General features: G+C 44.6%; 1 protein-coding gene across 1 annotated transcript in view; it reads left to right on the forward strand.

The window, feature by feature from the left end:
* LOC142217275 (polypeptide N-acetylgalactosaminyltransferase 3-like) overlaps positions 1-12,764 on the forward strand; it is a 28,743-nt gene extending 15,979 nt beyond the window's left edge. The window contains exons 7-9 of the mRNA XM_075285468.1: positions 1,094-1,225; positions 12,075-12,227; positions 12,648-12,764. Coding sequence (XP_075141569.1) covers positions 1,094-1,225; positions 12,075-12,227; positions 12,648-12,764 — 402 coding nt within the window. The remainder of the gene's footprint in view (positions 1-1,093; positions 1,226-12,074; positions 12,228-12,647) is intronic.
* Positions 12,765-13,306: the final 542 nt, after the last annotated feature.

Below are 13,306 nucleotides of genomic sequence, written 5' to 3' on the forward strand. Positions count from 1 at the left end.
ATACACATAGATCCTGTTTTTGCGGCTGTGTGTCTGGGACAAATTGAGCTGTAAAATATAGAGCAGGTCCTATATATGTCCTATACCTTTCCTACACCTGTCCTATATTTGTCCTATACCTTTCCTACACCTGTCCGTATTTGCATTCCTGTCAATTTATTTTTAATCTATAGGTCAGTGAAAACCATACCCGTGCCATTTGTGTGCAGGAGGCCTAAGGCTGAAGCACCACGTTGCGTTAACACAGCATTTTGGTTGCAAATTTTGCTGCGGTTTTATGAGCCAAAGTCACCGATGTACCGTTTCAACACACCACGAACACGTAACGGTCAATAATAAAGTCACCAATCTGCCTTACTGCCCACCTTAGAATTACCCGACGTCCCTTCACATAAACTAGAACTCAAGATTGGCGTCCCTGTTCTACTCATGCGTAATCTGGATGCACCCCGATTGTGTAATGGCACAAGGCTACGTGTCAAACAACTAGGAACAAATATCATTGAAGCCACTATTCTTACAGGAGCAGCTACAGGTGACAGTGTGTTAACCCCACGCATTCCAATTATACCAAATCATTTCCCATTCAATTCAAACGACCACAATTTCCCCTTAAGTTGGCTTTTACAATGACCATTAATAAATCCCAAGGACAAACGCTGAAAGCACACCAGGCTTCTCATATGGACAACTTTATGTGGCTTGCTCAAGAGTATCCTGTGCCCAAAACTTACATGCTCTGGCGGAAAATAACAAATCATACAATGTCGTATATCGAAGTATATTCACTTGAAATACCTCTGTCCCAAAGACACTATGTACAGTTTATAACAACACCGTATAGCGGCTGAAATACAAATTACATTCAATACAAAAGTCTCATGTGCTCTCAGAATTACAGCATCAACAAGATACAAAGTTACATTTCATATCCCATCCCTTATACACAGTACGAAAACCTTACCCGCACCTGTATATACCCACTTCTACAATCACCGCAGACGAAGTCGCGGGTACCAGCTAGTACTAATATATAGTTTTATGTTTTCATTTTCATTAACATTATCATAATGATATTTTCAAATTTTTGCAGAAGTCTTACGGAGATTTATCTAAGAGATTCAATGTCCGTCAAAGCCTTCAGTGCCAGAACTTTTCCTGGTATCTTAAAAATGTATTTCCTGAAGCACATGTACCAGATACACAGCCAGCTTTATATGGAAACGTAAGTGGAATTTCACATGTATTTACTTAAAGGTTGCTAAAATTTTCATCATGAGTGGCTTCACACACTGGGCATTAAATTTAAAAAAATGCAATTTTTATCCAGTTTTTGTAGGCAGATCCAGAAATAGATCCAGCTTTTTTCTTTCTACTTTCCATTGAATTTACTTTTGGCTTGACTTAAAAAAAAACTACAATCATTTTTTTTTTTTCCAAAAATGCTGTATGTGAAAACACCCTATATCATGCATCTAGTTATGGTCATATATCTAGCTAATGTCATCTGCAGGCTATGTTCACATCTCCCTTGGATTAATGCTTCCATAATTGGAACAGAAAAACTGAAATCCTGATGGGGACAGATCCATCATCATCCAGGCTGTGAGGAGATACCAGCCCTTCCCCCTCTGCAGTCACTGTGTCCCTCCTCTCTTCACTCACTACCAATCTGTCTTGCATTTAAATGATATATTTAGATGGGACCTCCCTAGTACCAAGGAGTAAACAGCAAATTAGCTATAAGGGAGACCCCTTGTGGCAGGAAATTTAGAGAGGCAAAAAACAGCAGTTTAAAAAACAAAACAAAAAACATCTTGTTACATTTTGATGCAGAATCACACAATCTATTAGATGAAACTACCTTATTTGAAAAGATATTGACTAGAGGTGGGCAAATCTCTCAAGAAAATGTCTTAAAACATAGTGTAGCACTGGTCTCCCCTCCTCCAGGTCAGAAGCCTGACTTTCTGATGAAGTGGGAAGGTAACCTGTACATGGAATTCACAGACTCACAGTGCTCCAGAATTTTTGAATTTGCCTACAAGAGTTCAATTGTAGATATCAGGTGGTACCATGTTCCCCGAGGTCATTGCTGCATGGAGGAGCGGACACTACTGCAAGTCTTTTGGGCAGTCACATCTCATCCCCAAACTCACTGTCATTCCTCCGGCCCTAACCCATCTCTTCAACCTATCCCTAACAAATGGATCCTTTTCCTCGGCCTTCAAGCATTCTACCATCACACCTATAATTGAGAAACCGTCCCTTGACCAGTCCTCTCTGGCCAACTATTGTCCCATCTCACTGCTCCCATATGCCTCAAAACTGCTTGAGCATTACCTCCACTCAGAACTCTCCTCCTATCTCTCTTCCAACTTACTCTTTGACAGACTACAGTCAGGCTTCAGACCCCATCACTCCACTGAAACTGCCCTAACCAAAGTCACTAATAACCTTCTAACTGCAAAGCCTAACATCACTACTCTATCCTCTTCCTCCTTGACCTCTCCTCTGCCTTTGACACAGTCAACCACTCCCTCTTGTTAAAAACGCTCTCATCCCTTGGCATCTCAGACCTGGCACCTTCCTGGTCTCCTCATACCTCACCGACCACAGATTAAGCGTCTCCCTCTCACACACCACCTCCTCACCACACCCTCTCTCTGTAGGTGTCCCCCAAGGCTCCGTCGTAGGATCCCTCCTGTTCTCCATCTACACCCTTGGCCTGGGCCAACTCATAGAATCTCTTTTTCAATACCATTGCTATGCTGAGGACACTGAAATATATCTATCTGGACCAGACATTACCTCTCTGTTGGCCAGAGTTCAGAAGTGTCTAACAGCCATAGCCTCCTTTCTCTCCTCCTGCTTTCTCAAACTCAACATGGAGAAAACAGAGTTCATGATCTTCACCCCACCTCATACGACCCTTTTCCCTGAGCCATCTGTCAAAGTTAATGGAACCAAGCTTACACCTGTCCCACATGGCGGCTGCCTTGAGATAACCCTGGACTCTGACCTATCCTTCAAATCGCACATAAAAACCCTCAACACCTCCTGCCGCTTTCAACTCAAGAATATCCATTGAATCTGCTCCTTCCTCACCCCTGAAACCACAAAGAAGCTCGTCCAGGCCCTCATTATCTCCTGCTTAGATTACTGTAACACCCTTCTCCATGGCCTTCCTGCAAAAACTCTCACCCCCCCCCTCTCCAGTCCACCTTAAACTGTGCTGATCACTTAATACACCTCTTCCCCTGTTCTTCATTGGCGGCTCCCCTCTGTCAATCCCTTTATTGGCTACCCATTGCCCAGAGAATAGAGTTCAGGTTACTAATGCTGACATACATAGCTACACATAACCTGGTTCCTCCATACATCTCTGTCCTAATCTCCCGCTACCTGCCCACACATAACCTCCGATTCTCCAAAGACTTTCTACTCCGCTCTGCTCTTATCCGCTCTTCACACAACCACCTCCAAGATTTCTCCCGTGCATCCCCCATACTCTGGAACGCCTTATCAAGACACATAAGACTGACCCCCACAATCACAAGCATCAAGAAGGCCCTGAAGACTCAGCTATTCAGGAAGGCCTACAACCTCCAATAACACTATCACCGCACTGCCATCTGTACAGCCTCCCCCTCTCCTTCTGTCTCTATCCCTCTTCCCTCATAGATTGTAAGCCCTCGCGGGCAGGGCCCTCTATCCCACTGTGCCAGTCGGTCACTGTTAGTATTATATTTATTTTGTGTACCATATGTAAACCCTTAAATGTAAAGAAGCATGGAATTAATGGTGCTATATAAATAAACAATAAGAAGAAGAAGAAGAAGAAGAAGAAGAATGATAATAATAATTAGAAATAGTGACAGCCACTTCCTGTGGTGGGTCTGCTGGTCTTTCCTTTCCCTTAACCACTCTTTTTTTCCCTCTCTCCTCTCTCTTTTCCAGTCTTTTCCCCCTTGTCCATCCGCTCCCTCTGTTCATGTATATACTTCCCCATGAGCCGGCACTTGTTTTGTCTTACATCTTGTTAAGCTGATTGTCCCTGTATTTGATACAGTTTTGTTTAATAGCTCTTATTTGTATGGAGGACGTTTTGTATGGTTTGTTGTGTTTATTTCTATTTTTTATATAAATAAAGAATTAATAAAAATTTTTTTAAAAAACAGTGTAGAACACAGTTAGGGCTCAAAACCTATCTATAAAACATAGTATATGACACTGTCAGGGCTCCTAGGACTATATATCTATAAAACATAGTGTATGACACTGCCAGGGCTCCTAGGAACCTATCTATAAAACATAGTGTATGACACTGTCAGGGCTCCTAGGACTGTATATCTGTAAAACATAGTGTATGACACTGTCAGGTCTCCTAGGACTATATATCTATAAAACATAGTGTATGACACTGTCAGGGCCCTTAGGACTATATATATATATATATATATATAAAACATAGTGTATGACACTGTCAGGGCTCCTAGGACTGTATATCTATAATACATAGTGTATGACACTGTCAGGGCTCCTAGGACTGTATATCTATAATACATAGTGTATGACACTGTCAGGGCCCTTAGGAACCTATCAATGGCTGAGGCCCCACATTGTGGAAACACTTTTTTTTGTGCAGATGTTACTGCTTTTTCTAGAGCCAATATCAGGATTGGCTTATAAAAGAATGGGAAATATAAAGGAAGCTCTTATACATTCGCCTTCTGTTAAATACACTCTTGGCTTTGACTCAAAAAATTACAGCACAATCTGTAACAAAAAAAGCTTTTCCACAATGGGGAGCCTTAGCATATAAAACATAGTGTAGAATACTCTTAGGGTCCATTCACACGGAGGAAAATGGTGTGGAATTTCAGCGCTGAAAAAAAAGCCTCCCATTGACTTCAATGGGTTCCTTTTTTGCTAGCCTGACTTCACAAAGGCTCATCTAGAAGAATAAAAAATATCTTTTGGCCTCAGAAGAATATTTGAAATGGGGAACAACTCCATAGTAATGTCTGTGGATGTAGAATGGGAGATCAGAAAAGCTTCTATAGGTGTAATGTATTTTGTCAATACAAGTTCACTTCTAAGACTTCTAAGGTTTCAGATTGTAAATAATGCTGACTACTGTGAATCTGTTTTGTAATGTTATGATGTTTCATGACCTTTCTACAGATATATAATTCGGGTGTCAAAAAGTGTTTGGTCGATGACCGTCGCTATAGATTAGGGGGCCGAGCATTGGAACTGGCTGATTGTAATAAATACAATGCAGAACAGGTAAGTAAGCACTATGACCAATATATCATCTTCTCATCTTTGTGAATTCATGTGTTTAAAGAGGATCTGCTCTCAGACTATAACATGGTGCCCTATGTAAGGACAACATCGTATGAGGAAAGCTGGGTAATAAGGAGCTATTAAAGGGATTCTATTATTAGATTTATTTTTTTTTAACTGTAATTTTTATTGAAGATTAGAGATGAGCGAACACCGTTCGATCGAATATCAGGCCATTCGAGGTATTCAATTCCGATTGAATACCACGAGGCAAACACAGTAAAAATTCGTATCCCCTCCTACCTTCCCTGGCACGTTCTTTGCACCAATATCTGCGCAGGGGAGGTGGGACAGGAACTACGACAACGGAGGCAGTGAAAAAAAATTGAAAAAACCCATTGACTGCCCAAAGCATGTGACCTCCCATTCATAAGAACGGCCGCCGCCATATTCGTGTCATTTCGCGGTGAGAGATAGGGAGAGAAAGACATCTGCTGAGGGCTAGATAGGCATTAGCTTGTAGTAGGCAGGGAAAAACCGAAGAACAACAACAGCTCTTCTCAGAGCTATACACTGCAGGGACAGGAGTCCAGCTTTCCACGGACGGTGGAAAACAGGAATCCAGAGCAGTTACTTGTTGCTATATACGTGCAAACCAGCTTTTATTAGTGGTGTCCGCACACAAAATAGCAGGAATCCACAGCAGTTACTTCTTGCTATACACCTGTCAAACAGCTTTTATTTTGGGTGTCCCCCACCCACAAATTAGCAGGAACACAAATCATTGACTTCTTGCTATATACCTGTCAAACATCTATTTTTTGGAGTGTCCCCCACCCACAAATTAGCAGGAATACAAAGCAGTTACTTCTTGCTATACACCTGTCAAATAGCTTTTATTTTGGGTGTCCCTCACCCACAAATTAGCAGGAATACAAAGCATTGACTTCTTGCTGTATACCTGTCAAACAGCTTTTATTAGGGGTGTATAGACCATAAAAAGGGCACTAGTATACATTTAAAATGCGCAAGGCTAGTGCAAGGGGACGAGGACGGGGACGTGGAAATGCAGATGTGGAGCAAGGTTGTGCTCAACCAACAGCGTCTACGGCCTACAGCTCTGCGGCAAAAAGCATTGCGCTTCCCCACAGTCCCCAGCTTGATGGCCACATTAAATGGGGTGCAGGGTACAAACCTAACTAGGCCCGAGCACCAGGAAGAGGTGTTACAATGGCTGGCGGACAATGCTTCCAGCACATTCTCCACCAGCCAGTCAGCCTCTACCTCAACTCCTCCCCCTACCCAACAGTCTGGTCCTCCTTCCTCACAACATGCCCAATCTTCCCAGCAACCTAATCCCACCTTTCCCACCTCCCAGGAGCTGTTTTCGGCTCCATTCACTGTCCCTCTCTCTGCCCCACCACGTCCTGAATCACCAGAGGTAACAGATGAGTTGCTGTGTCCTGGTAATGGTCCTCTAATATCGGTCTCTAAATTACCTCTACAGGGTTCTGATCAGATGTTAATAGTCCAAACAACATGCTCCAGTACTTTAGATGTAGATCAGAAACCCCTTTCCCTTCCGACACCAGATTTAACCAAGCTTCACCATCATCATCCTGCTGAGATGGAGCCACTAAAGGAAACCTTGCCTTCAAAGGCATGTTCTGGAGCTGCGACTGAGCCAAATCTAAACACAGAGTCCTTTGGAACTCAACAGAATTCACCAGCAGTGTTTTTGGCCCTTTGGGTGAGTTGAGCCTTGCACCAGCACGTGTCCCGTAACATCAGGCGGGCCGTAAGTTCTGCACTAAGTTGCACAAAGTTTCACTTGACCACCGACGCGTGGACAGTGCATGCGGCCAGGGACGCTGCATCTCAATAGCGGCACACTGGCTGAATGTAGTTGAGGCTGGGACCGGGTCGCAAACTGTGGCGGTCTGCCTTGTCTCCCCGCCCAATATTCCAGGCAAGAGTGCTGAAACACCACCCTCCTCCTCCTCCTCCGCTGTTGAATCGACCCCAGCTACTGGCGTGGGGAGACATCAGCGGGCCGTGCTGAAGCTCATCAAGTTGGGGGACAGACAGCACAGTGCCTCTGAGTTCAGGGATGCCATCTTGGATGAGATGGCAATGTGTTTTGCCCCACTGCACCTTGGCCCAGGTGCAGGTTGGCGTATGTGATAATGGCCGGAACCTGGTAGCAGATCTGGAGCTTGCCAGACCCAAACACAGTCCACACATGGCCCACGTTTTCAAATTATTTTTGCAACGGTTTCTAACAACTTACCCCAATTTACCCAAGCTACTGGTTAAAGTGCGACACTCTTGCTCCCACTTTGGCAAGTCTACAGTACCTGGTGCTAGCCTCAATACACTCCAGCAACGCCTACATCTGCCTGAAGCACCGGCTGTTGTGTGAGGTCACCACACGCTGAAACCCTAGATACCGTATGTTGAGCAGGGTGTGTGAGCAGCAGAGACCTTTGATGGAGTTCCATCTACAGAACCCAAGAGTTCATCAAAGTCAGCTCCCTCAGTTTCTGCACCATGAGTTTCCATGGGTGGCAGACTTATGTGAAATCCTATCCCATCCTTTCCACTGGACAAGAAACATTAGCATGCACTAATTACTATTGCTGATATGACAGCTGCGTTAAGCAGGGTACAACGCAGACGAGGCCCGAGCACCAGGAACAGGTCTTACAATGGCTAGCGGATAATGCTTCCAGCTGCTTTTCCAGCAGCCGGTCAGCCACTACCTGCAGTCGTGTTCATACCCAAGAGTCTGCCCCTCCTTCCTCCCAACATGCCCAATCTTCCCAACAGAGTCATCCTACCCTTGCCCCCTCCCAGGATCTCTTTTCGGGTCCTTTTACTGTCTCTCCCGCTGTTGAACCACTTCCCGAATCCCAGGAGCTACGAGACAACTTTGTGTGTACTGATGCCCAAACACTGGAGCATCCGCCATCACCTGGCAATTTTGTGGTTGTGGACCCGCAACCAGCATTTTCCGTCCTCAGTGATGATGATGAGGAGACACAGTTGCCATCAGGGCATGCTGTTGTCATGTGCGGTTTGCAGTAAGAGAAAAGTGAGCAATTGGAAGAGGAGTTGGTGGACTACGAGGCCACCGACCCGACATGGACAGGGGTGATGTATAGCGGGGAAAGCAGTGTAGATGTGGAGGCAAGCTAAGCAGGAAAAAAGGTGGCTACAGGCAAAGACATGTCCAGAAGCAGCAAAGCCAAAGATTTTCCGTGTACTAGCCGCACATGCAAAACTTGCCCATGTTGCCAGACTAATTCCTCCAACAGGCAACAAACTGTCATCCGATCCACACCCAGCAGGGGCACACTCTCCAAGGTCTGGGACACGTTAATGGCACCCCCTGGCCAAACTGCCGCCACTGAGGGGCCTAGTGTCACCAGTAAGGATAAGTATAGGCGCATGTTGTGGGAGTACCTGGCTGACACCAGCCCTGTCCTCTCCAATCCCTCTGCAGCCTATACTTATTGGGTCTCCAAGTTGGATTTGTGACTGGAACTGGCGCTGTACACATTGGAGGTCCTTTCCTGCCCTGCCATCAGCGTGCTTTTGGAAATGGTCTTGAGCACTGACGGTGGCATAATTATTGGTAAGTGCAGCCGGCTGTCAGCTGACAGTGCTGACCGGCTGATGCTGATAAAAATGAACAGCCACTGGATAGACCCAACATTTTCATGTCCACTGGTGTCAAGCACCCCGACATGAAGTTTCATGTGTGTGCTCACCCTCTACAATTCCTCCTCATACTCCTCCACCGTCAGCATTGCACAATTGTGCTCCTCCTAGGCTCAATCCATCCTGATTCCCCCAAACTCTGCTGGTTAGAGTCTCAATCCATCCTGATTCCCCCAAACTCTGCTGGTTAGAGGCTCTACTCACTCCAAGGGCCAAAAACACTGCTGGTGCAAGGTGTCACGTTCGTGTCAGAGTCCAGACACAGATTCCGGGCTGCAGATTGCACCGCTAAGGAAACAGGGGAAGGAGACTATCCCTGGCACTACGGTGGCTAGCTAGGCCCTGCCTACGGGTAGTGGTCAGCTGTCCCCAAGCTAGCCTTGGCCCCGACAACTCCTGGCTCTCTAGCACGAAGACCTTACAGATAGATAGGACAAGAGCTGCAAGAGAGCTAGGGACTGGGGTTTCTAAGGTGGTGACCCCTACAGAAATAAAGGTGCAGCTGCAGACAAACAAACTGGACGGGGTGTGCTGGACAACGGACACGCAGCACAACACAAAACAAAACCAGAGAAATGAGGAGAGGGACAGTGGAGAGGTGAGGAAAGGGTAAACATGAGACTGGGGTAAAATAAACTGGAACCCACCTCAAACAACCAGATAGTGCCAAACAAACAGACGTGAAGGGCAGGGCAGAGTAGAAGTGTGGAGGGAAAAACCAAACTCACACACAAACAACACTCAAACTCCTTTCTAGTCAGTAAGCACAAGCAAACCACTCCTCCTAAGGCCAAGAATTCTAGGTTGGGACCACAAAAACCGGCAACTGGTGGAGACAGCCCTCTTCCTAATAAAGGCCCCAGACTCCTTCCATAGGATGATGGCAATACATAACACCTGAGGTTTACTCTTATAACCTCAAGTGTGTTCAGAAGGCCAGAACACTATGTACACACTGATGGCTCAATGGTAGGGAACCCACCAGCAGATCACAGCAGCCCGGATCGAACCCCCGACAGAAACATACACCAACACACACACGCAATCAGGTCATGACACAAGGCTCTACTCACTCCAAGGGTCAAAAGCACTGCTTTTTAAAGGCTCTACTCACTCCAAGGGCCAAAAACATTACTTTTTAAAGGCTCTACTCATTCCAAGGGCCAAAAACACTGCTGGTGCAAGGCTCTACTCAATCCAAGGGCCTAAACCACTGCCTTTTAAAGGCTCTACTCACTCCAAGGGCCAAAAACACTGCTTTTAGCTCTACTCACTCCAAGGGCCAAAAACACTGATGTTGCAAGGCTCTACTCACTCCAAGGGCCAAAAACATTGCTAGTGCAAGGCTCTACTCACTCCAAGGGCCAAAAACACTGCTGGTGCAAGGCTCTACTCACTCCAAGGGCAAAAACCACTGCTTTTTAAAGGCTCTACTCACTCCAAGGGCCAAAAACACTGATGTTGCAAGGCTCTACTCACTCCAAGGGCCAAAAACACTGCTGGTGCAAGGCTCTACTCACTCCAAGGACCAAAAACACTGCTGGTGCAAAGCTCTACTCACTCCAAGGGCCAAAAACACTGCCGGTGCAAGGCTCTACTCACTCCAAGGGCCAAAAACACTGCTGGTGCAAGGCTTTACTCACTCCAAGGGCCAAAAACACTGCTTTTTAAAGGCTGTACTCACTCCAAGGGCCAAAAACACTGCCGGTGCAAGGCTCTACTCACTCCAAGGGCCAAAAACACTGCTGGTGCAAGGCTCTACTCGCTCCAAGGGCCAAAAGCACTGCTTTTAAAGGATCTACTCACTCCAAGGGCTAAAAGCACTTCTTTTTAAAGACTCTACTCACTCCAAGGGCCAAAAACACTGCTTTTTAAAGGCTCTACTCACACCAAGGGCCAAAAGCACTGCTGGTGCAAGGGTCTGCTCACGCTAAGGGCCATAAACACTGCTTTTTAAAGGCTCTACTCACGCCAAGGGCCAAAAGCACTGCTAGTGCAAGGCTCTACTCACTCCAAGGGCCAAAAACACTGCTGGTGCAAGGCTCTACTCGCTCCAAGTGCCAAAAGCACTGCTTTTAAAGGATCTACTCACTCCAAGGGCCAAAAGCACTGCTTTTTAAAGGCTCTACTCACTCCAAGGGCCAAAACCACTGCTGTTTAAAGGCTCTACTCACTTCAAAGGCCAAAAACACTGATGTTGCTAGGCTCTACTCACTCCAAGGGCCAAAAACACTGCTGGTGCAAGGCTCTATACACTATAGATACCATGGAGGAGCGCAGGGACATCAGGGAGAACAGAATCCTGTCTTTAACTAAGCCCATGTCGGAATAACCTTAAGAAAGGCTATTCTTCCCCTATGTGACATCACAGCTAAGAACAGTTGAGAGAGATGAGCGAAACATTCCTCTTATGAAAACAGGGCTCTGGACACATACACTGAGGGACTCATTTATCATGACTAGAGATGGGCAAACCGCTCAAGATTTGTTTTGCTTCAGGTTTAGCGGCTCGGCTCCAAGATTCATTTTGGGTCGGACAAGTTTAGTATTAATCACACCTTAAATGGCTTAAAACATAATGTATGACACTGTCAGGGCTCCTAGGACTATATATCTATGAGACATAGTGTATGACACTGTCAGGGCTCCTAGGACTATATATCTATAAAACATAGTGTATGACACTGTCAGGGATCCTAGGACTATATATCTATAAAACATAGTGTATGACACTGTCAGGGCTCCTAGGACTATATATCTATAAAACATAGTGTATGACACCGTCAGGACACCTTGGACTCTATATCTATGAAACATGGCACTGTCAGGGATCTAAAACCAATCTTAGGACTGATCCACCCAAACCCAAAACAAAATGAGTCTTTAGAGGTTTGCAGATCTTGAGTATGCACCTGTTAACACTGGGTGTAGCTGAAATGAAAAACATAATCTAATAATGAGAGGGGGTACAAACTTTTGACCATATAATGTAATTCCTTACTAGTTATTTTTTATCAGTCACTGTCTAGTAATAGTCCATGTCTTCTTTACAATTATAGTATTTTGAGCTTTCCAAACAGCAAGAAATTGTACATCATCTATATAAAGAACTGTGTCTGCGGGCGAGCTCTGGACCACTAAAATTGTCAGTATGCAATAAGAGATTGGAAGGCTCACATGTACTACCTGAGGAGAAGTGGGACTTTCAGAAGGTATGTATGTTATTCACAGTCTCAACTTATGAGTTCAAGAAATGTGTCAGAAGCTTTACAATTGAAGGTGCATTATACAATGGGGTCTGTGGGGTCCTGCTGTGGATGTAGGCTTGCTCCAATCCTTCACGTCATCCTAGACAGACTGAATGATATTGATATCAGGGCTATATCATAGGGACCAGATCATCATTTCCAGGGCTCCTCCTGCAAAGGGAAAAGGTCACACCAAATATTAACAGCATTTACATTTCTCTTTAATTCATTTACTTAATTTTGTAAACTGACAAAAATAAACTTTTAACACTTCAATTCCTATTTACTATGCAGCATTTTTTCTACTCCTTTGTAAAATGTTTGCCCAGTACTGTATATCAGTATATATATGTCACGTTCCTTTATCTTTATGCATTTTTGTAGGATGGAGTTGTGTTCAGTGCGGCATATAATATGTGTATGGCAGAGAATAAATTGCATCTCCACCTCGCACCCTGCAACCGAACCGATCCTTTCCAGAAATGGACATTTCGACAATAAATGTAAGAGATAAAAAAATCTTCTAATAAATATAATGTAACAGATTATTCACGTGTAAATGACTGTACTGGAATAAAAAAGAAACTACTAACACCAATATGAAAAACTATAAATAATAATGTGTAAATAATAAATGAATCAGAATACTTGTGCAGTTTATGTTTTTCCGGTGGTTTTTATAAAAGTTGAACCTAAAATGAACCTGTGAGGAGCTCTGAGAAATGGATACATTAAAAGAAAGGGCGAATTACTTCGTAACGAGCCAAGTTCATCCCAAATTATCCAAATAGTTAGGTTTTAACAAAACAAAAAAAATGGTGATTCACCTCAGACGGATAAAAACAGCCGCAACCACGAGAAAATGGCTGCCGCTACATGAATGACCAGGAAAAACAGAGGAGACACATGTATATGACTCAGATACTGTCTATGACATTGTAGCCTCTCAGCCAATAGTCAGCGGTAGGTTGACCTTAAAGTGCTGAGGTCAGCTTGACTATAAAAGCTTTTCAAAAAGCTGGTCAACTCATTCCTATGAGAAA

This window comes from Leptodactylus fuscus, chromosome 8 (assembly GCF_031893055.1).
Source record: "Leptodactylus fuscus isolate aLepFus1 chromosome 8, aLepFus1.hap2, whole genome shotgun sequence".
Taxonomy (NCBI): Eukaryota; Metazoa; Chordata; class Amphibia; order Anura; family Leptodactylidae; genus Leptodactylus; species Leptodactylus fuscus.